At 34.1% G+C, this 25402-nt stretch overlaps 1 protein-coding gene across 7 annotated transcripts in view; it reads right to left on the bottom strand.

Annotated features, from left to right (window-relative positions):
* The window catches only part of Ptprm (protein tyrosine phosphatase receptor type M), a 788264-nt gene that overhangs the window by 315635 nt on the left and 447227 nt on the right, over window positions 1-25402 (bottom strand). For all 7 annotated transcript variants that reach the window (XM_077792334.1, XM_026408885.2, XM_026408886.2 and 4 more), the window contains exons 8-9: window positions 6145-6453; window positions 1882-1991 (exon numbers count right to left, since the gene is read on the bottom strand). In XM_077792334.1, the coding sequence (XP_077648460.1) occupies window positions 1882-1991; window positions 6145-6453 (419 nt within the window). The remainder of the gene's footprint in view (window positions 1-1881; window positions 1992-6144; window positions 6454-25402) is intronic.

Below are 25402 nucleotides of genomic sequence, written 5' to 3'. Positions count from 1 at the left end.
ATCCACTGCTACTACTCCCTACATCTTTTAAGGCAACTGTTTGGATTTCTTGACATGATTTCTGTCCCTGAAGACTAAGATCCTCCAGAGATGGGACCAGTTTGGATCTATACCAATCTCCAGCTCCAGCAGGATGCTATGTATTTTGCAGCTTCTAGCATAGGCTGAGGGAATTACAGTATACAGGTGCCTCTCTATTACAGAAGGAGCCCACCTAAGGCCCACCACAAAGAGTCTGGAAGTTTCCTTCTTTCCTACCTCTAGAAATGGGGTGGAGGGGAGACAGAAAGATTTGGTGTCCAGAAAACTTATACTTAATCTCTTAAGCCTGATTTATACATTTGACATTTCCCCCTTTGGTTCCCTTAAAAATGAGCCAAGCTGCTCTACTTAAAAATATCTGATTTAAAAAACCTTGATTTATGACACATTCATGCATCCCCATTGTACCAGCATTTAGATCAGTGTTCAACTGGGAGATCCTGGCTGCTGAGTCAGAGAGATTAATGGGCTTTTCCTTTGAATTATTATTATTCCTGCTGTTTTCATGGTAAAGTTACTTATCACACAAAGACAAATGTCCAGTGGGATTTGAAAGAAAGAATCTTGCTATTACTTTCTGACAGTATAGACAGCAACATGTGGCTTTTAGAACAGGTGAACTTACTGCTTGGATCTTAAAATGCATTTCAAATAAGGTGCCTTTGCCAGTTTAAAAAAAAAGTACAATCCTGCACTTCTTAGGTGAGAATCCTCAGAACTGAGGCCTAAAAATGGTCATAGGGTCACAGATATGGACTAGAGAAATCTTTTCTCTAAGAAAAAAATTCAAAGTTGTTTGATGTGATTATAAAACTTAGCTCCATAAAAGCTGAGCCATGAATTTTTCATAACACTCAATTCTTTTAAAATAAAGCAGCCAATGAACAAACATCAACATTAACAGCATAAAATCACTTCTTTTCTTTTATCTTTCTTCATTTTGTTTTCAATTATTTATTTATTTTGCATTTCAATACCAATTTTAAAAAAACATAAGGAAACATAAATTTGAGGCTAGTAGGGTCAGAGAAGAGGTTTACTGGTGATGACTGTCTGACAGCTCATCTGCACAGGCTTTTGTCAGAAGTTCTGAAAGGTATTCAGGCAGAGGTTCCATATGAGAATCTGCCATGATTTTTAGAAACCTTACAACATATAATTTTGTTGAATTTGCATTCAAATAAATGCTAGCTTTAAAAAACTGTACCTGCTTGTTTCTATGACAATAGGCACAGTGAAATGATGCTCGCAAGATGTGATGAGGAATGTCACCCCATTATTGCTGTGATTTTTTCCCTTGAATTCATTAAATTCTTCTCTGCTATCTATCACTCAACCATTTGATATGCCTCAGTAGACAAAACCGTGTCAGTGAAATCTAACAAATGTTTTACTAATATTAAGAAACCAAATGACATTATTCTATGGTTATTCCTGATACAATTCTTTATTGACTTTGCTAATTGGACAATCAGTGTTCTTCTATAATTGAGTAGAAAAATATTTCACAGATAAGCAAGAATAGAATTTAGTGTTTGCCTTATAATCAGTGTATGTTTCAAAATACTTTGGTTTATAATACAAATGACTTTCTAATAATAAGTTGTCTTTCTATAGTAACATACAATCCCAAAATATCCAACTTATTTTCAATATGCATTTTTAAACTGCCATAATTAAAAAACTTATTAAACTTTTTTGGCTTTTATATAATAATTATAATAACTATAGAAAGCTTTGAATTTCTCCAAAGGCATTGTGCAATTACATGTATATTTTAAATAGTAGGTTATAAGAAATAATACTGAAAAATTATATTACCAACAAATATATATATACCTCATATAAAGTGATAACACCATAAGTTTGAGTTGGTTCTCTCCATTGAAGAAATATCTTCTCTTCAAAGGTACTTCCTTGGATGGATTCAGTAGGAACGGCACCAGGGACTAAAGGAGAGTGAGGAGAAATTAATATGTGGCAATAAATTAGCCCCCACCCTCACCCAGAGTAGGGTTTAACCCTTTATTGAGACATTAATTTTTAATGGTCTATATATACAGTCATATTTATTCTCAACATCTAAAATCTAAAGCCATTTTATCTACACTGCCTTTACAAAAAAATTTTATCATTTTTTCATTAAAGTTTGACTTACTGGGGTTGTGGCTCAGTGGTAGAACACTCACCTAGCATGTGCAAGGTGCTGAGTTCGATCCTCACAACAAATAAAAATAAATTAAAAAACTAAAGGTATTGTGTTCAACTAGGACTAAAGTATATAAATATAAAATATATAAATCTCAGTATCTTTTAAGTAAACATTTTGTTTTTCATTCTTCCAATACAAATGAAGATATGGAACAATGAAAGTCAGTATATACTGCTTGTGGGAGTCAGTATATAACTTGGTATAGTCAGTTTGGAAAATAAGTAATGTTTAGTAAAATTAAAGATGCAAAGACCAGACCATAATGACCCAAAACTCCAACTTCTGGGTACATTCCCTGGTAAAATTCTTGTACATATTTACCAGGAGATATTTGCAAAAGACACTAACATAGCAGTGCCTTTTAATAAGTATAATAATAAAAATAATAATAATAATAACAAAAATAAACTGAAAACAAACCAAATGGCTTAATAAACTGTGTTTAGTTATATGATAAAAGGCTAAAAAGATTGAAAGTAAATGACTTATCTACATCATCACAGATATCTCTTAATATTGAGTGAGAAAAACCACATTAAAAGGGATATATATGAACTACTGAAATATATAAATACACACAAAATGGAAGCTGATTAAATAACAATAGAGGTTTTAAAAATTATTTAATTTCTACTATGTGAGAAAATTCGATCCTATTTTTTAAAAATCTAAAATATGAAACATTTTTGCAAGGAAATATAATTGACATAAGGAAGATGAAATGTTTCTTGGCAGTTCTCTATAAAATAAGATTTATTATTATTATTTTTAAGTATTATTTCTCATCATCCTTTTACATTCAGCCTCTGAATATACTTTCTTTCATATGCAATTAGTGTACTGGTATGTTCATCCTGCTAACAGGCTGTCTATACCATTTACAAATATACATATATTTGGGGGTGCATGATTAAATTGTTGGATGATGGAGAAAGTTATTCAAAAGTGGCTAGAGGGAAGTCAAAATTTACAACAAATATACATTAATCAAAACAGTATGGTTTTGGAATAAGGGCAGATATACAAATTAAAGGAATATAACTGAGAATTTCAGAAACAAGCCATTATGTTTACAGTCAACTGCTTTTAATAAGAGCACCACAAAATTCGATGAGAAGAAAATGATCTTTTTAACAAATGTGCTGGCACCAATGGATCACTACATACAAAAAATGAGGTTGGATTCTTCTCTCATACTATTCATAAAAAATAAATAAAACTAATTAACAAGCTAAATACAGGAACTAAAAACAAACAAACAAACAAATACTCTTAGAAAAAAACCCACTGGTGTAAATCTACATGATCTTTGCATTAGGCAAGGATTAGATAGGACACCCAGAGCAGAAGCAATGACATAAAATATCAATAAAATATACATCATTAAAATGGAAATTTTTTCATGCTTCAAAGTGCAATACTCAAGTGAAAAGACAACAGAGAGTGGGAGTTTTTGCAAATCATATATCTGATAACAGACTTGTATCTACAGTATTATAAAGACCTTTAAAACCTAATAGTGAGAAAATAACCTAATTAGAAATGGAACTCCCCATTTCTCAATATAAAGTTCTCCAAAGGTATACAGATAGCCAATCATCCTGTGAAAAGTTATGCAACATCTTTAGCCACTAGGAAATGGAATATTAAAACCACAGTGAAACATCACCTCACACCTACTAGGATTGCTGTAATCACAATAAAGATGATAACAAGTGTTGGTAAGATTGTGATGATTTGAGAATCTTATTAAGGGCAAAAAGGTCAGAAGTATGAGAGTAATATGGGTGGAAGGGCTAGAGAAAGCTTCATGCCAGACTTGAAATGAGAGAACTTTAAAGGGTAGAGAAGAGATAGACTTGAGAAATATTAGATAGAAAAGACATTGGCCAAGAAGAGCTGGGGAGAGCAGAAGCCCAGGAAGTGAGGAGTGTGACAGACAGGACCTCCTCTGAGGTGACACCTTTGCAGAATGAGCTGCAATGAAGGAAAATTATTACCTTGGGAAGATGGACCAAGAATACAGAGGAGCTCAGGACTTAAGGCTTTGGAATGAAAGATGAAGAACCATGGAAGGTTAGTGCTCTATCTGATGTGTGAGGGGTAAAGATTTGCTCCTAAGATATAGGCTCTCTATTCACTTCACAGATTGTTTCTTTTGCTGAGAAGAAACTTTTTAGTTTGAATCCATCCCATTTATTAATTCTTGATTTTAATTCTTGTGCCAAAGAAGTCTTATTACGGAAGTTTGGGGCCTAATCCCACATGATGGAGATTAGGACCTATTTTTTCTTCTATTAGACGCAGGGTCTCTGGTTTTATTCCTAGGTCCTTGATCCATTGAGTTTTGTGCATGGTGACAGATAGGGGTTTAATTTCATTTCGTTGCATATGGATTTCCAGTTTTCCTAGCACCATTTGTTGAAAAAGCTATCTTTTATCCAGTCATGTTTTGAGCACCTTTGTCTAGTATAAGATAATTGTAATTTTGTGGGTTAGTTTCTGTGTCCTCTATTCTGTACCATTGGTCCACCAGTCTGAAGATTAGTGATGGGAGGAAGCTGAAACCACAATAAGGGTGAGAGATGAGAATGGAAATTTTAACATAAGATTATGAGGGTCTGAATATAAGTGGTGGAAGCTAAGAGAACAGAACAATGTGACACTGTGGAAGAGACAAAAAAAAGTTTGGACCATAGTAACTCAGAAATTCAGAGAAGAAGGGCCAGTAATGGCTGCTGACAATGTTGACACCATCTTCCTTCCTTCCTGAGAAACAATGGAGAGGCTCCTGTCTCAGCCTTAATGGAGCAACCTGATAGAGCTAAGACCCCAAATAACCAATAAACTTACTCTAAGAGTAATCAACACAAGCAGGATATGAGGGGCAACAAAGGACAAGAGAGAAGGATGTGAAGTGAGCATCTTATTTGTGCCAGCTGTTTCTGTATTTTTCAGTGGTGGGAAAATAATAAACACTAAATGTACTTTGCTAGTTGTTCAAAGGAAACAAAGTTTCATTATAAACAGTTCATTCATTACTTTATGATCAAAATTATACAATTGGTTGTCTGAAGAAATAAAGTTAAACATCTATTTTTTCCCACAGAATAAATTTGGTCATTTAATGAGCTTCCCAAGTTCTTTATTTTCATGCTTGACAAATGAATGTCTGGCCAAATAAGTAACATACTATCTTTATGTTTTATATACTATATGATCATGTTATTCTACACCATCATTCCCCACATAATCAATGTAAAATCCCACTTATATTTTGCTATAGGGTTTAAAGCATAATTTTGCTATTTTAAAACAGTGCAGAGATTTATTACAACTGTGCATTTGCTTTGATTTTTGGATGTGTTCTGGTGACATATATGGCTTATTTGTTAAATCATTGGTTATTAAAGAAATATCCAATTACAACATTGTTCCTGTGGGAAAAATGATTAATTTCACAAACATCACCAATTCTCAGTACTGTGTTGAAAATCCAGAGAAGCCTCTATTTTGTGCTAAGTTTTTAATGGAACTATAAAAAAATGTTTCAGAATGCTGTTTACATATATTTAAAATAAGCTCTTCATATAGCAATTCTAATACCTGAAACAATTTTTTGGCCCAAGATGATAATAAAATTTGATTGGGGAACTAATTAGAACAATACAGAATTACCATATAGAGAAGAGTACTATATGACAAAGAATTAAGACAAATATCTGTATCTTTATTCCTTTTATTTCCTCAGTGCTTAAGCATAGATACACATTTGTATTATTCAAGAAAGTTCTTTTCATGATTAAGATTCTCAAGATTCTCAACATAAAAGAAAAATAAGTTGTTTTGAGATAACATATTTCATACAAATATCATTTAAAAGTACTCACGGTCTTCATCTGTTTGTACTATGAGTTCTTGACTCTCCTTCCTCCCCTCGGGGTTCATGAGAATGAGCTTCACACTCACATTGGTGTATGGTGACAGGTTAGTGATTGTATGCTGGGGGTGTGAATTATCAGTATCCCAGCTTACTTCTTCTCGTACTTGTTCTTGTCCTCCCACTTGGTAACAGTAGTGGACTGTGAGATTGTAACTATGGCAACGAGTTACATTATACCCAAATGGCTCCCATCGGATGGTGATTTGCCGAGATTTGACCTCTACTACTTCCAGTTTCCTTGGGCCACGCATGGGATCTATTTTTTTTAAAAAAGGAAGAAAACATAAGGGAAAAGTATTATAAAAGATCTAGTGGTTCCCATATACCCCAGATATATGTACTTGTCCAAAACACCTGGTCTCCTCTAGTTCCTGTATAATAAAATCCCTAAATCTTCCCTGGGGATAAGGCTACCCAGAATAAAGACTACAATTTCCATTCTCCTCTGCAGTGGAATGTGGCCATGTGCCTAATTTCTGATGATGGCATGTAAAATGAAACATAAACAAATACTTCTGGGAGGTATTCTTAAAAGGAAGGGACTCACTCACCATTTTTGTTCTGTTTTCCTTCACCCTAGCTAGATTAAGGATACGATGTTTGGATCTCATGCAGCCATCATGGACCATGGAGTACTTTAACATAAAGAATCTTAGCAATGATAAAGCAGGATTCAGGGAACTGTAATTACTTAGCTGTTGTATCAGCCTTGAATTAACTAATTCCAAATTTTTCACTAGGAAAAATTAGATGTTATCTTACTGAAGCCTCTTTTCCTCTGGGTTTCTAACAGAAAACAAAAAATCTTAATACTAACTGATAAACACAATGTCTTATGTAAACTTACGTAATTGACACAGATACAATTATACAATAGAGCACTAATCTCCAGGATATATAAAGAACTCAAAAAACTTAACACCAAAAACAAATAAACAAACAACAACAACAACAACAAAACACAAATAATACAATAAGTAAATGGGCTAAGGAACTGAATGGACACCTCACAGAGAAGAAATACAATCCTTTGATAAACATTTGAAAAAATGTTCATCATCTCTGGCAATTAGAGAAATGCAAATCAAAACCACTCTAAGATTCCATCTTACTCCAGTCAGAAAGGTAATTATCAAGAATACAAGCAATAATAAGTATTGCTAAGGATGTGGGGGAAAAGGTACACTCATTCATTGCTGGCAGGAATGGAAGTTGGGGCAATCACTATGGAAAGAAGTATGGAGAATCCTCAGAAAACCTGGATGAAACCACCATTCAGCCCAGCTATTCCCCTTCTTGGTTTATACCCAAAGGACTTAAAATCAGCATACTACAGTGGTTCAGTCACATGAAAATTATAGCAGTTCAATTCACAATAGCTAACCAATGGAACCATCCTAGATGCCCTTCAAGAGATGAATAGATGAGGAAAATGTGGTACATATATGCAATGGAATATTACTCAGCCTTAAAGAAGAATGAAATTATGTCATTTGCAGGTAAATGGATGGAATTAGACAATATCATGCTAATAGAACTAAGCCAATCCCCCCAAAACAAAGGCTGAATAAACACATACTGATCCATAGTGGGGGTAGGTGGGTAGTGAAGAACAAAGGAACTCTGGACTGGGCAGAGGGGAGTGAGGGGAGAGGTGGGGCTGTGGGGATGGGAAAGACGGTAGATTGAGACAGACATTATTACCCTATATATGTGTATGATTATGCTACTGGTGTGACTGCACTACTTGTGTGACTATGCAGCATGTACAGCCAGAGGAATGAGAAGCTGCACTCCATTTGTGTGTAATGTGTCAAAATACATTCTACTGTCATGTATATCTAATTAGAACAAATTAAAAAATTAAAAAATAATAAGCATAAAAAAGTTAACTTGTATAATTACAAATATAAGAGTGAAAGCTTTAGAATTCTGCATGAAGTAAAATAATGATGAGAGAGCAGATTTCTGGGATTTCTGGGCAGAATTCCAGGGCTTTCTGCAGCTGATTTGCACAGAAGTCCATATAATCAAGCTAAGGTAGTTCCTGACTACTCATGACAATGTCTCAATATTCTTCATTAAACAAAGATCTAAGTACAGTTTCAACCTTAGAAATCTAAATAAAAAGCAAGAAATATGTACATTTTGAAAAGTTCAAATTATAATATACATAGAGAAATCTTAAGCATGTTTATTAAATGATGATAAAATACAGTAAGACTAAATACAGGACATTTATTGAGCACTTTGTCCAATGCACTGCTCCAGAAAGTTCACCATTCGGGGGTTTGGGGAATGCCTAATTTAGAATGTTCTGCTTTGGCATTATACATTTGATAATTTTAGTTTTTTTTCTAAAGTATGGTCACTATTTATGAATGTAAAGAAATTAATAATTAGCAAAGGAACTATACATAGAAATTTGAAAAATCATAATTACCATTTCCTGTGAATCTACTATATGTGAGCTGCTTTACATATACATATTTTCATTCCCTCAAAACATTCCAGTAGATTGAATACTTTTATGCCCAATATACTGATGCAAAACTTGTGGCCAAGGTAGGCTCAATAATTTGAGCAGGGTCAAGGAACTGTGGTACTCAGATTTAGATGTGAAATTGAAACATTGTGCTGCTTCCTCTCTACTGTTGAATCTCTACTAAAGAAAACCCCATCTCTCTCTCTCTCTTTCTCTCTCTCTCTCTCTCTCTCTCTCTCTCTCTCTCTCTCTCTCTCTCTCTCACACACACACACACACACACAAGAAATTAGGATATCAAAGATACCTAAACATAACCAAAGAATATAAAATGTGATCAAGATTCAGTGCATTTAATTTTGACACAAAAGTGCTACGAAGAATTCTCCTTCCCCTCATTTCACAGAAGAGGAGGTCATAGCCATAGTACCCAGCTCAGCTATACCAGGCAACTCTGCTTGTACTGCAGAGCACTAGAAATGTGTCTGAATATTACAGAGGTTCACCTCTAATCTCCATTTGTGCCTATCCCTTGGGTGTCTGTTCTGTTTAGGACCTTGAGAGAACTCAAAAACATCCTTTTACCTAGCACCTCCAATCCATGAAAATGTTGAAAATGAAATAATATTTTGATTTAATATATGAGAATTGGGATTTATCTGCCAGATATCTGCTCAAAACATGAAATGAGGTTAATACTGATCATTCATGCTGCTCTTACCTAATAACTTTAGGGACCAAGGACAAGAGAGATGAAAATTGCTCCAAGAAATCTTGAGTGACAGTCTTATGAAATGTTCGATATTACCAAATTAATTTTTTATATTTAAATTACCAGTGTTAAGGAAAATATCATAAATAAGTTATTTAGAAATAACACTGAAGATTTCTTCCAGATTAGTGAGTTCTTATGGTTTAAAAGAAATGTCTAATTTTATTTAATGCTTCATTAGCTGAATGTTTACAAAAACTTTTAATAAGCTCCAGATCCCTTACACATAAACAGATTAACATGTGTCTCTTTGCCCTTTCCCTTATTAATCACTGGTCTCCACAAGAACTGTTCTAAAGCATTTCCCCAAGGTTTTCATCAATTTTACTTACTTAATAAAATGACTAAAAGCTTCAGATATTAGCTTAAACAAGCAGTGAAGTTCTAACTTAATTTCGGTAGAAAACAACTTCCCACTTCATAAATTAGTCTGCACAAGTTCAGCATTCCTTGGCCCAGAAAATACACACTTAAATTAAACCCCTAGATTAAAAAGAAATGGTCTATCTACTTAGTCAAGTTTACTTGAAACTCTTTGTTAATATCTTTGGGTTTTTTTTTTTTTTTGTTTTTTTGGTTTTTTTTTGGTAGTCAAGATTAAACCCAAGGGTGCTTTACCATTGAGCTACATCCCCAGCCATTTTTGATATTTTATTTAGAGACAGTGCCTTGCAGATTTGCTGAGACTGGCTTTGATCTCTTGATCCTCCTGCCTCAGCCTCCCAAGAAGGTGGGACATGGGTGTGCATCACTGCACCCAGCTTTTCTTAGTATCTTTTAAAATTCCATCATAATAAAAATAAATCTTGAGCTTTCCTACACTTGTCAAGTAGCATAGCCTAGCACACACAAAAAAATCATCTCCATGACCAAGTCTTCCATGTCACTATTGTCAACGGTGGTAATTAACAGACTAGGGACAGTGGACGTCTGAGGTCTAAATCCTAGTTTGAGTTACACTTACTCACAGGTATATGCAAGTTCCAGATTAGCCCAAACAAAATAATCCTGTAGATGCATTTGCACAGTACAGACTGTTTCCAATCTAAGATGGATTAACTCATGATTTTTCAACTTTACAACAGTGTGAAAAAGAAACTGTACTTCGAATTTTGATTTTCAAACTTTCCCCAGCCTTCCAACATTTAGTGCCATTTTCCATTTTCTCCTAAGATGCAGGGAGCTTGGTAATGTTTTGAACAACCAATTAAAAAAAAAAAAAAGATCCAGGGCAGCAGCAGCAAGCCACAGCTCCCCATCACCCTGTGATCAAGAGGGAAAAGAAAATGGCACTCTGTGGTGCTCTGCATGGCTAAATGGCAATGTTTTGCAGCTTAGGGTGATTAATGCAATTTTTACTTAGATATTTTCAACTTACGACGAGTTTCAGAGGATATAACTCTATCATAAGTAGAGAAGTATACAGAGCAGAGTCAGTATCAACAGAAACAAGAATGAATCACACCAGCAGGCTGTAGGGGTGAGGACCACTTTGATTCCTAAACACTTACCCCACTTGTCAAAAGCTTGAGAAAAAACAAATCAACACATGGTACAGGTGATATGTCCACCTCGGGTGAGTACTGCCAATTTCCCTTGCCAGGACACAAAGGCAAAATCAAGTGAGTGGAGGAAATGGCTAATTGAAAAGAGATACACAGATTGGAGGTATAGCTCACTGGTAAAATATATGCATGACATGATCCCTGGACTACAATCGCTAGCACCCAAATAAATCCATAAATCCACAAATAAAACAGGTACATCCAAGAACACAAATGGAACCTATGTGCTATTATCATGTACCTGTGTAGCACTCTTTAATGACAAGGTTGACTGGCTGAGTCAAGTGACAGTCCTATCAACTCACCCTAAGCATCCATTATTTTTCTTTGCTTCTGCCATTCTGCAAAAATTTAGTTCCATACAGCAAAAGATTTATAACAATTGCATGTGAAGTTAGCATTTTACAGAAGCTTCATTTTCAATGTTTCTGTGGAACCATTTCTATTAAAGTGCTTCTCACTGCGAATGAGCCATTCCATAGGGACATTTTCAATAGTGAGCTATATTGATGATCACTGAATACTTTCAAGGGCATCACTGCAGAAATATTTTACATGATAGGAAATATAAGGCATCTTCATAACAGAAATGTGTAATTTCAGTAGGTTAATTGCAACTTACATTACATTTCTACAAGCAGAGCACAAATATTGCCAAAAACAAAACAAAACAATGCTTGGCATTCCATTACTTCCATTTTATTTGCACAACATAAATCTTTTACAGTTAGATAATAGGGCAATAAATTATATTAATAGACCCACAAATTTTAGGATATTTGCTCCTTTTCCTCATAATCCTAAAGATGCTACTGAGAACAGGAATCAATTCCAATGTCATTTCTCTACACTCTCACATCCTGGGGTCACATTGACATATTTCCTCTTCCCTGGACTGGGTATCATGACAGGCCCTGTTGGCATAAATCGTGAGGCCAGCTGATACAATCTGGGCCCTCTGACTCATGATAGGAGACTAGAATGGCCTCCCTATGGTACAGGATGGCTGTCATGCCGGAAGCTTAGTTGGGAGTCCCTCCCCATTCCCTAGATGGAGCCTGCAGCATTTCTCATTTTGTTCTCTTTTTGCCAGTTTGAGCCAGGTTTCAAGCAGAGAAGTCTGACAGTTGCAGTCCTGACCTCAGGGACTAGCAAGCCCAGTTCTAGCCTCCAGCACTTTGGTATCCTATTTAATCAGTGATCCTGGCTCCTTCTACATTCAGTTCCATTTTTTTTCTCTGAATCAGGGCAGAAAGGGACTGATAGGATCAATTTCCATTGTAGGTTCAATTCACAGCTCATTTCTCTGTAACTCTGCACTTTACCTTCTATTACTCCTACAGTGCTTTTTCAGAAACTCAATTTCAGGACCTGTGAGAGATATTTGGGTGTAATTTTAGGATCCTGTCATTGATAATCAAAAGCATAGATTACAACCAATGCTCCTGCTAACAGGTTTCTCTTTTCTACCTCTTCATGAACCATACAGAAGTCTATTACAATAAGGGCTGTAACACCTGAACAGCATGGCTCAGGGTAGACATATTCACATAATGCCTTTCATGTTTTCCAAGGGATGATTTGAACTTAGCCTACTTTGTAAAGATAAGCAACCTACTAACCCACGTCTATGGGAAATGGACCATCTACATATCAATATATCTACATATCAATATCAGCACTTTCAGTTCTTACATTTCTGCCTCACCAGTCACACAAAAGAGAGAAAAATAATTAGGCCACTGTTTTATTTACTTTACTATTCACTTATATCAGAGTAAAGACATGATTAATATTATATTGGCTTAAATAATAATTCAGTTTTCCTAAGCAGTTACAATTCCAGGTACATTGTTTGTGAGTCATATGGCTATAGGTTTTGAATGACTCACTGCTTTCCAAAGTTTAAAGGGCATTTTTGTCAGTCAAGTGGAAATTTTTGAAATATGTTACCTTTAATTACACTATCCTAAGGCATCTATATGCCTGTGACATGACTGAATGAATTAAAACCTCTCATAAGAATTATATAATTTGAAAACTCCTCCATCAGAATATTTTTCACATATATTACTATTTTTAATAGTTTGGCATCAGTAGAATTAAAAGTCCTTGAAAATAATCTGTTTTTCTCAAATATATCAGAAAATCCTGCACAAAGGAAGAACAAATTCATTTCCTAAACAAAAGTTAAATTAAAAAACAATAGTAATACAAGATATTGAAAAAACAGTCTTCCTGAATGAATAAATGAAGGTGTGGCAATGTCAAGTCCACATTCCAATCTATTTCTTGGCTTGGAATAGACATATGCACAAATGTCTCTCAAGTTCTCCAAGGGATGATTTGAACTTAGCCTACTTTGTAAAGATAAGCAACCTACTAACCCACATCTATGGGAAATGCACTATTTATGTATCAATATCATCAATCATTTAAATTTGAATCACATTAAACAGCTGTAGTTTCTCTTCACATTTCATGAAAAGCATACAGGAGTATCTTACCTAAAAAAATAAGTAGGACATACACTTAAGGAACATAAGTCCTCTCAGGCAACAGGCTGAACATAGGTCCCCTGGATGGCAAGAAGGGTCTTTCTGTAGCTTCTCCAGCAGTATTAAGAGTAGTGTAGACAAACACTTTGTTTAATTCCTGGCTTGGTTTGTAGATTTATAAAATAAAGTAAAAGAATACACCTTAACCTAGGTTACTCACTCAAGGTGTCTAATTTCAGGATAACTTAAAAATCTTTCAGAGTAAATTTTTTAGAGAATTATTAAAGTTTTTTGCCTTTTTAAGTGAAAAGTCTGATAGATGAAGACTGGAAATGGGGTAAAAATTTACTATTGATGCCTTTGAAAAACAAAGAAATCTGGATATCAATGAAGTATTTGATGACAATGACATTTGTCATATTCTACCTGAATTGATTAATGGTACAAAATAACATTAGAAGTCACACAAGAAATGAAAGATGTTTTACTTTTAAACATAAAGTATTCTTTTCTGACTGGGGTTTAAGGTTTTGGAAATCTTAAATTATAGCTTTAAAACACTGCAAAGTACAAAAGAAAATAATCACTCATACCCACTAACATCAAATGTTGACATTTTCTGTTTTGCCTTAGTCATTTCATTAAAGAAATAAAATATTGACAATATAAATTCCTTCTACCTTCCTGATTTCTGTCCTAAGGTTAATTTTATGTTTTATTATCAGACATATTTTATATACATAGTATATGTATATTACTATATACATAGTATATGTATGTCTATATTTATATATGCATCTATATGTATGTACATATCTATATTTTTATATAGTAATATATAAATAACATTTATGTATTATATATAAATTATTTATATATTTAGTATTTATATATTTATATATATATATATATATATATATATATATATATATTTGTACAAATGCTACCATTCTTTGCAACTTGAGGTTTCATTCAACATAGCCAAGTTAAAGCATATGGGTTTAGTTATCTTTTTAACGAGTATATAGAATTCCATTAAATTAAGAAACTACAGTTTACTTATTCATGTTCCTATTGAGGGACAGGTGGCTGAGTCTATTCTTTTACTAGTACAAATGCTGCAATGGGTATCCTTGTATATGTGTCCTCTTGGCCACAGCCTCCCTTTGGGTCAACATAACAAGCGGGACCATTGGCTTGTTGGCTTTGCAAATCCTAAAGTGTACTTAAATCAATCAAATTGCTCAATTGTTTTCCAAATAGAGAGAGAAACAAAACAAACAAAACCAACCAACCAACCACCCCTAAAAAATCACCAATGTTCAAATGTCCCATTTTCTTAAAAAATATTATTTTTCAAGATGATGAGTTAATATCAGTTGCTGAGGACAGTTCTTGGCCAATTGGGGCTGGTTTCAGTTAAATGTAAATAAACAAAATCTAATATGAGATTGTTTTATGAATTGTAACATTTCTTTGAAATAACACTTGGAAAGAAATTTATAATTCACAGACTTCTTTCTTTATTGATAGACTTTTCTGCTTAAAAGAAGCTAAAAAATCTCCCCTACAAACCATTTATCATATGATACCATTATGTTGCATTTGTGTGAAAGGAAATAAAATATTCAAACTCATCAGAGATTAAGTTTAATAAGATGATAGGTGTCCCTAAAATGATTAAGATTTCTAATTAAAATAAAATACCACATCATTTACTCTAAAAGACTCTCTCATCCATAAAACAATTTTTCCTTATGATTTTTTTTCTAGGGGTTAGTACAGGGAATTGAAGCCAGGGGTGCTTTACCACTGAGATATAGCCCCAGTCCTTTTTTTTTTTTTATTTTGAGTCAGGGTCTCACTAAGTTTCTAAGGGTTTCACTAAATTGCTGAGACTGGCTTTAAACTTGTAATCCCCCTGCCTTAGGTTCCAGACTCGCTGGGATTACATGTGGGTGCGAATGCAGGGCATAATTCTCTTACTGCATAGGCTGTGGCTGCCTCCAGTGATATCTTAACACTGGGCCCCTCATATAAGAGAAGTGAAAATCCAAACGGAAGTTGCATCAGCTCTGAATCTCAAAATTGAACCCCGGGCCAGTGACAGCATAAGGGAAACTAAACATGATGGTCCTGGGGTAATTTCACATAATTATAGTGGTTAAAGCATCCACAGTTAATGCTGTTCTCCTGGATCCCAGCTGACACAAACACGAATATTCTACACATGAAACAATCTTAAATGAGGCTCCACGTTTTCATAGTCCAAATAACTATGGGCTTCCTAGTAAAGATCATCCCAAATACCCAAAGACAAAAATGCCATGAGAGAGAGTAGAAATACAAAAGAACAGATGTATAACACCTAAATTATCGGATACAGAATATAAAATTAGTAACACTTTAAAGTTTAAAAATGTAATCACAAAAATGAACACGCAATAGGTCACTATGACCAGAAATTTTTAAAAAAACAAACTAATAAAACTTCAAGAAAGATATAAACTATTGAAACAAAATGAAAACTCAATGGATCTCATCAATTCTGTAGGCTGAGGCAGGAGGACCACAAGTCTTGAGATTAGCCTCAGCAACTTAGAGATCCTCAGGAACTTAATGAGACCCTGTTTTAAAATAAAAAATGAAAAGGACTGGGGATGGATTAAACAGTAAGACTAACAGAGATTAAGAAATTAAGTAAACTAAAGATAAAGTGGTGAAAATACACAGGAGGTAGCATGGAACATTAGAAATAAAAATAGAGTAATAATAGAAAACAAAGACAAAGACAGAGTTAGAGGGTTTACCTGTGTATAACTGGACATCTAAAAGTAGAACTCAGAGAACAGACAGGAGTCACATATTGTCCAGGGTTGACCTCAATCAAAATACACAAAAAGTATAAAATTTTAAAAAGAAGAAAAATAAAATTAAATCCATATTTAGATACTCTTAGTCAAACTACAGATATAAAAATCAATGAGAAGATCTTAGTAGTGTCTAGATTTTTAGAAAAGGTACAATCATTTACAAAAAGTATCTGCAATTAGATGGACAAAGAGTTCTCAGCTGACACAGGGGAAGGCTGAGCACAAGGGGATGATATATTCAAAGAGCTGAGAGGAAACATACCAACTCAGAATTATGTTCCTACCAAACTGTCTTTCAAGGATCATAATGAAATAAAGATGCCTTCAAAGACTCATAACTTTGCAAGCTTACTAAAGGATAAAAGTGATATTCCAAGGAAAGTTTGAGATACTAGGAGATATGGTAAGCAAAGAAACTTTTAAACTTATGTGCATACAATAATGTCTGATTTGAAGGATTTTAAACAATGCAGAACTAAACTACTGATAACATGAACAAGTAAGCAGTAGGGTAGCACTCAGCTCCAATGTTATAAGATCCTTACATAATGAGGAGGGAGGTTTACTACCCCAGGCACAGACTTTAAGTACACACAGCAAATTTTCAAGAAAATCACTGTAAGGATAGCAGTAGAGTGATATCTTTAGCAATAGGAAAAACAACAACGACAAAAAACTAACAAAAATAAAAAAGTAGAAGTTCACTAGATTAGACAAAGGGGAATGAAGGGAACGGAGGGGGGCAGGAATAGGAAAGACAGTGGAACAATTCCGACATAACTTTTCTATGTATTTTAATGGATTCACCATAGTGAATCTGTACATCATGTACAACCAAAACTGGGATCCTAATTAGAATAAGATATACTCTAGGTTTGTATAAATATGTCAAAACATACTTTACTGTCATGTATAACTAAAACAAATAAATAAAAAATGATTATAAAAGGTAATCCATCTAAAGAGAAAAAAGTATTATCAGTCAATTGTGTATAGGGGGACAAAAAGGGCAAGAAGGGGGAGGGACATAGAATACAAGGGAAAACACTGAAAAGTGATTAAAATGTATTAGTAAAGAATATACATGTAAATGAAATCTTGCTAATTAATAAAAGACAGAGGTGTAAAATCAATATCCTACTGTATTCCATATTCTATTTAAATCTAAGCCACATGTACACAGAAAGTTGAAAGTAAACAAATGCAAAATGATGGCTGCAAATATTAACCAAAAGAAACAGTAGTTGCATTAAGGGACACAGAAAATCACTACATAATGATAAAAGCATCACTTCATCAACAAGATATAACAACTCTAGATTTTTATGCACTCTAATATGGCTTTAAAATATATGAAGCAATTGGTAGTCTTAACATAGAAACAAGGGTGGGGTGAGCAATGTACTTCATTCATGAGGATGGGCATGAAAGTCTAAGGAAAATATTCAAATCCATCCTCATACTTGTAAAACACTATGTGACCAAGTTGGATTAATTATAATGATTTAGTATTTTAAAAAATCTATTAATATAATTCATCACATTACCCAATTAAATAAGAAAAACAAGACTGGCGTTGTGGCTCAGTGGTAGAGCACTTGCCTCATATGTGTGAGGTTCAATCCTCAGTACCACATAAAAATAATTAAAATAGAGGTATTGTGCCCATCCACAACTAAAAATATTTCTTATAAAAAGAAGAAAAACATATGAGCATTTCAATTAATTTAGAAAGAGAACTTGGTGAAATATCCATCTATAATAACATTTTTAGCAGATTAAAACAAAACAAGGGCTGGGTTATGGCTCAGCCGTAGAGCACTCTCCTTGCACATGTGAGGCCCTGGGTTCAATCCTCAGCACCACATAAAAATGAATAAATAAAATAAACATATTGTGTCCAACTAAAAAATAAATATTAAAAAAAATAAAATTTCATGACTCTAATTAGCAAACTTCATTTTTAAGATACTAAGGTATAATACAAGATGCACACTATCCCTGCTTATATACAATATTTTCTGAGAAGTTCTATTCAGGAGAAAAGAGTAAAAGGAAGAAACAAAACTTTAATTGTAAACAATGTGAATGTTTTAGCATGTGTATGCACACACACACAAATAGGATAGGTAAATTATAAAAAGTAGCAAATGTTTAGTACGGTGGCTGAATATGAGATAAATATTGAAATTCTCTGTATTTCTATACAGTGAACACAAAAAGAAGCACTAAGTTATTTTTTTTCATTTACTACAGGACCAAAATATAAAAATACTCAGGTATAAATCATAAAAGAGCACAGTAGTGGATAAATGTCTGAAACTTTATTGAAAAGCATTAGTGAAGCTCAAAATAATTAAATAACAATCCTCTATTTTTGAATGGGAAGAATCAATATTGTAAAACTTTTAGTTTTTTTCCCATGTTAATCTAGGAGTCAATGCAATTTCTATACAAATCTGGAGATTTGAGGAACTTGAAAGTTTATTAAAATATAAGTAGGGCTGTGGATACTGTATAGTGATTAAGCACAAATTTAATTTGTACAAGACCCTGGGTCTCATCCAGCACCACAAAAACAGAGGAAGGATGAAAAGGAAGAAAGGGAAGAAAGGAAAGTAAAGTTTCCCTACAGTCCTGAAAGAAAAACGAAGTAGGAAAATTTGTCCTATGAGACAGCAAGTTACTAAAAACTATGATAATTAAACAGGGATGGCTAAAAGAATAAAGAGAATTAGATCAGAAAACTTAATATATGATTAAAAGTGGCATTTCTGATTTCAGGTGGTGATACAGGAAGAAAATGGAGCTAGATTCCTACCCTATGCCATAAACAAAAATCAATTCCAAGTAAATGAAGTCTGTTAAAACTCAAGTTAATTTTGTTTGTTTGTTTGTTTGTTTTACAAAAAAGTGGGACATTATTTATCCAATTGTAGGATAAGGAAATATTTAAGATAAAAATAAAAGCCAGGTGCAGTGGTGCATGTCTGTAATCCCATTGACTCTTGAGGCCTAGGCAGGAGGATCACAAGTTTGAGGCCAGCTTCAGCAACTTAACGTAGCTCTAAGTACCTCAGTCTCAAAATGAAAATTTAAAATATTTGGGGATGTAGCTCAGAGGTAAAGCATCCCTCATTTGAATTCCAATATCGGAACAAACTGTTAATGTAAAGCTAAAAAAAAAAGGGTGTGTGTGTGTGTGTGTGTGTGTGTATATATAAAATCAAAAAGTTACATTTTTCAAAACATACTGTAAATAATGTGAAAATCTAAACTAAACCTTACTCATCTAAGGAAAAGGAAACAACTAAAAAGGGCAAAAGACACATTAGGCATCAAATAAAAGTAAGCCATATAGAAGATGGAAGCAATAACTTAACAAGGAAAAGGTATGAATATTATATACAGAGTGTCCACCTATCACAAGAAAAAGATAACAACTCTAAAGAAAGTTTGCCAACATGATCTGTGGGTAGGATGAAGACCCAGCAAAGAGTCAAACACACAGCTTATGGAACCAGTAACCAACTCTGGGTGGCAATGTGATGTTGTCTTGGCCACAAACAATAGAACTCCATAGAACCAGCAGCTATATTCTTCTATGTCCTAGAACAGTACTTTTAAACTTCTCTGATGAGAACAACAACATGCATACCTTTTACATATACAGTTTTCTGGGTCTCATCCCCAGAGATTCACTTTCACTGAAGCTATAACGAAGCCTCAGAATTTGAATCTTAAAGAAGCAATCCAGGCTATTTTTATCATCAGAGAAGTTGAAGAAATAGCCTATATCCTGCTACTCAAAGTAAGTTTCTCCACTAACGAAAAAAATTGAAGACCTTAGAAGATGGAAAGATCTCCCATGTTCTTGGATAGGCAAAATTAATATTGTCAAAATGGTCATACTATCAAAAGTATTATACTTTTAGATTTAATGCAATTCATATTAAAATTCCAATGATATTCTTAATAAAAATAAAAAAGCAGTCATTAAATTCATTTGGAAAAATAAGAGGCCCTGAATAACCAAAAGCAATTTGTAGTGAGAAAAGTGAAGCAGAAAGCATCAACAATACCAGACCTTAAATTATTCTACAGGGCTATAGTAACAAAATTGGAATGGTACTGACACAAAAACAGGCATGAATACCAATGTCACAGAATAGAAGACACAGAGAAATCCACATCAATACAGTTATCTCATACTAGATAAAGACACCATAAAACATATGTTGGAGAAAAGATAACCTCTTCAACAAATGATTGTTGGAAAACAGGAAATCCATATGGAGTAGAATAAACTTTAGCCTCTATCTCTCACCCTACACAAAGCTCAACTCAAAAGGGATCAAGGAATTAGGCAGTAGACGAGAGATCCTGTGCATACTAGAAGAAAATGTAGGCCCAACTCTATATCATGTTGGCTTAGAAATCGAGTTCCTCAACAAGATTCCAAAAGAGCAAAATTAAAATAAGAATCCATAAATGAAATGGTATCAAACTGAAAAGCTTCTTTACAGCAAAGGAAACAATAAAAAATGTGAATAAACAGCTCAGAATGGGCGAAAAATCTCACCTCAGATAGCACATTAATCTCCAGGATATATAAAAAAACCCAAATGCTTAACACCAAAAACCCAAATAACCCAATCAATTAATAAGGAACTGAACAGGCACTTGACAGAAGAAGAAATACGAATGGGTAACAAATATATAAAAAAGTGTTCAACATCACTAGCCATTAGAGAAATGCAAATTAAAACTACACTGAGATTTCATCTCACTCTGGTCAATTATCAAGAATACAAGTAACAATAAATATTGGCAAGGATGTGAAGAAAAAGGTTCACTCATATATTGTTGGTAGGAATGCAAATTGGGGCAACCACTGTGGAAAGCAGTATCGAGATTCCTCAGAAAATTTGGAATGGAACCACCATTTGACCCAGCTATCTCATTCCTTGGTTTATACCCAAAGGACTTAAAATGAGCATACTATAGTGATGCGGCCACATCAAAGTTTATAGCAACTCAATTCACAATAGTTAACTATGGAACCAACCAAGGTACCCTTCAACAAATGAATGGATGAAGAAAATGTAGTATTTACACACTGTGGAAAATTACTCAGCCAAAAGAAGAAGAAATTATAACATTTACAGGTAAATGGATGGAACTGGAGACTATCATGCTAAGTGAAATAAGCCAATCCCCAAAAAACAAAGGCCAAATGTTCTCTCTGATATGTGGATGCTGACACACAATGGGGTGCTGGAAAAATAGAAGTTCATTGAATTAGACAAAAGGGAATGAAAGTAAGGGAATAGGGTTGAGAATAGCAAAGAAAGTAGAATGAATCAGACATAACGTTCCTGTGTTCATATATGAATACACAACCAGTGAAACTTCATGTCATGTACAACTGCAAGAATGGGATTCTAATTATAATAAGATATACTCCATGTATGTACAATATGTCAAAACACACTCTACTGTCATGTGTATCTAAAAAAAAGTTTTGTTTTTTTTTTTTTGTTAAGTAGGGTTCTCATACCAGCACCGCACTAGCACCCAGAAGTGTATCAGAAGTGCAGAAACTCAAGCCTCCTAGCTTCTAGAAGCTGAACCTTCCTTTATACAGCAAAGCTGAGAAGCTCTGACTTAGAGGAATATTTCCATAGTGCAGACTGGATCCCCAGATCATTTACTGACACTATCATTTGTTTTAAAGAAGGAGTGGAAAAAGAAACATCAAAATATTTTAGGTCAAAAGGTGAGGATTGCACAGAATAATAACTAGGTCATAATGGAAAATATACTTCATGTTGCCTTAAAAGAATTTGACAATTCCAGATAAATTCTTACTAGTGGATGCCAGGAGATAAGCAAAGAAATATCTTCAGCAGTACTGTTGTCAAAATAACAAGAAAGTTAAGCTTGTAAATATTCTGCTGAGTAGAAAACAAAAACCCATGCAGAGGAAAATTATACTATAGTGAAGTTGAATGATCAGCAGTTAAAGCAATAAAGGATCTAAAAACACCCAGTACTGAGTAGAAAATGTAAATCATCGAAGACTACTAATGGGCAATTTTACAAGACTAAAAAACATGCAAACAGGAATTGTTGATTCATATATATGTGATAAAACTATTTGAATAACAAAGAAAGAAGGGAAAAGAAAAGTGTATATAAGAACTCAGGATATTGGTTACCTCTGCAGTTCCACACAAAGGATCTTGGGCTATCCTGTTTTTAAGCTAGGGAGTCAATTATTGATATGCTTTGAAACATACAATCTTTTATATGTCAATTATTACATAATTATTTCAAAAGAAGATTATTTCAGGAAAAGCATGACTACTCCAGAAACATTGTGGGCTCTTGGACAAATATCCATGTTTGGCTGGGTGTGGTGGTGCATGCCTGTAATCTTAGCAGCTTGGGAGGCCGAGGCAGGAGGATCACAAGTTCAAACAAAGCCAGCCTCAGCAAAAGACAGGCACTAAGCAACTCTGTGAGACCCTGTCCGATAAAATACAAAATAGGCCTAGAGATGTGGCTCAATATTCAAGTTCAATCCCCAGTCCTCCCCCACGCCCCAAAATTTCCATGTTTGCTTCTTATAAGAGAGGTATAATGGCATTTACCAGGCCAACTTTAGGAAGCAAGATCATACGCCATTGAAGATGTTCTGGGAAGCACCCATAGGATACCTTAACGCTGTCATCCCTAGCCCTCAGGCCTAGGTTTAATCTGGATGTAACACTTAGGGGACATCAAAGGACCATTTCATGCTTTCATTCTAGGATACGTATGACTGAATTCAATATGGAACTCAGGAATTCACATTAGGAGGGAGAGAATATCAGGCAAGTATTTGTTCAAGGTCATAGCTGACCTTGATGGTACCTTTTGCCAATGTGAAGAAGAGTTTTCTCCTGTTCAAAAAAATGAAAAGAAAAATAAAAGGAAGTAAGAAAGGAAGAGAATCTGTTTTTTCAAGTCCCTGTTGGGAGTCATCTGTGAGAAAATTTCCACAAAAAAAGATACAAATCTACAAGTCCTTTGAATGGACACTCCAAATTTATTATGATTATGGCATATAAAATCTACACAACTCTGCACAGGGGCTCTGTTTGAATCAGTGTGTAACATGAATGTTTGGGTGCTATCCAAAATGTGCAAATTATGTGAGGAAAAAATATGAATTTTGACAAATATGCTAAGGATTTGTAGTGTATGTGATATAGACTCACATATATTATATATGCTTTATATGTATATTCTTTTTGTATAGGCAAGCAAATAACATATGCTGTATAACCTGTATTCATTAATATACATGTTATATAGTATATGTCACATATACTAAAAGCCCTCAGAGAGTACATTTGTAAATAACAATTTCAAAGCTTATGACAAATTAGGACTGCAGAAGTGAATATGGTGAGGTATGCATGTTGACAGAAACATATTATTTTCCCATGAAATTAATACCCCAGACTTTATTATTCACATGTGTCATGAAGTACTTAAAATACATTTTCCAAATATTCTAATTCTAGCTATTCCTTCCTAATCTTATCTGTTCTTCATGCCACCATCAGAATGCCTTCCTGATGTGACAGTTCATCTGTATCAATTGAAGGACTTTTAATTCGGGCTGTCTTATCTTCTAAACCAAATAAAAATGTTTCTATTAGAAAGTCACAACTATCAAACTGATTACATAACCCTATCACTTTCCATACTGGCCAGGCAAATCTATCTGCTGCCCTTCAAATACAGTTCTTCCTGGAAAATGAATTTCTCTGCTTGGATGGATACATACACTTGGATTGATAGGTACCTTCTCATCTGCCAACAAGTAGCCTTCAATTCTTTTCCATCATGGTTCAAAATCAAACTCCTGTTTATTCTTAATTGCAATAAAAATCAGGTATTTGAAGACCCAAGATGATCAAAATCCCCAATTTCATTTGTTGACCATGTCTTTATCATTTTTGTAGCAATCAAGTTACATATCTCACCCTGTATCTATATGAATCTTAATCCTGGAAAATGTCTATAACTGTCAATAAATGTTAAAAGAGCATTAACACAGAATAATAAGCAATAAGATTTTGCTCAATACTTTGGTTCTCATAAGTTCATTCAGGAAACATTTCTTTTTTCCAGTATTTATCTATGCTGTTTGTTTTATAAATTTTTATTTGATGTATAATGATTTGAACATATTTATGGAGTACAGTGTGATAACTGCATACATGGATACAATGTTTAATGATTAAACCTGAGTAATTAGTTTTTCTATCTCCTTAAAAATTTATCATTTCTTTGTGTTAGGAGTCTTTGAATTTCTCTTTTCTAGGTCTTTATAAAATATATAATAAATTATAATCATCCAATTTTGACCAAGAACACAAAAGTTACTCCTTTTAACTGCCTCCTCCTACCTGCTAGCCAATCTCCCTTTATGCTTTTCCCCTTCCCAACCTCTTATGACAATTTTTCTGCTCCAACATTTTTAGCTTCCACATAAGGGAAAGAACATTCAGTTTCTCAAAAAACTGAAAACAGAAGTAATAACTGATCCAGCAAACAAACTACTGGAAACACAAGCAAAATAAGTAAAATCAGTATCTCAAAGACACATTGGTAGTTCACTGCAAAACAATTCACAATAGCCAAGATGTGGAATTGCCTGAGGTATCCAACATGGATGGGTGGACCAAAAAATGTAGCATATATACACATTGGAATAGTATTTAGCCACTAGAAAGAATAAAATCCCGTCATTTGGCAGCAAATGAATGAAGTAGAGTATGTGCCTATTTTCTGTGAACTTTTCCAGTTTCTGTGTTGCGACACTCATCTCTGTTTTCCTTTACTGCTTTGAAGAAGTCACCCAGGCACCATACACATGGTTTCCACTAACCACCAGAATAGCTCTGACTTTGCCTGCACTCCTTGGTGACATTTCCAAAGTGTAAAGTTCATCAC

This window comes from Urocitellus parryii, chromosome 13, assembly GCF_045843805.1.
Source record: "Urocitellus parryii isolate mUroPar1 chromosome 13, mUroPar1.hap1, whole genome shotgun sequence".
Lineage (NCBI taxonomy): Eukaryota > Metazoa > Chordata > Mammalia > Rodentia > Sciuridae > Urocitellus > Urocitellus parryii.
The sequence above is the reverse complement of the archived record's forward strand: the minus strand, read 5'-3'. Positions and strand labels throughout refer to the sequence as shown.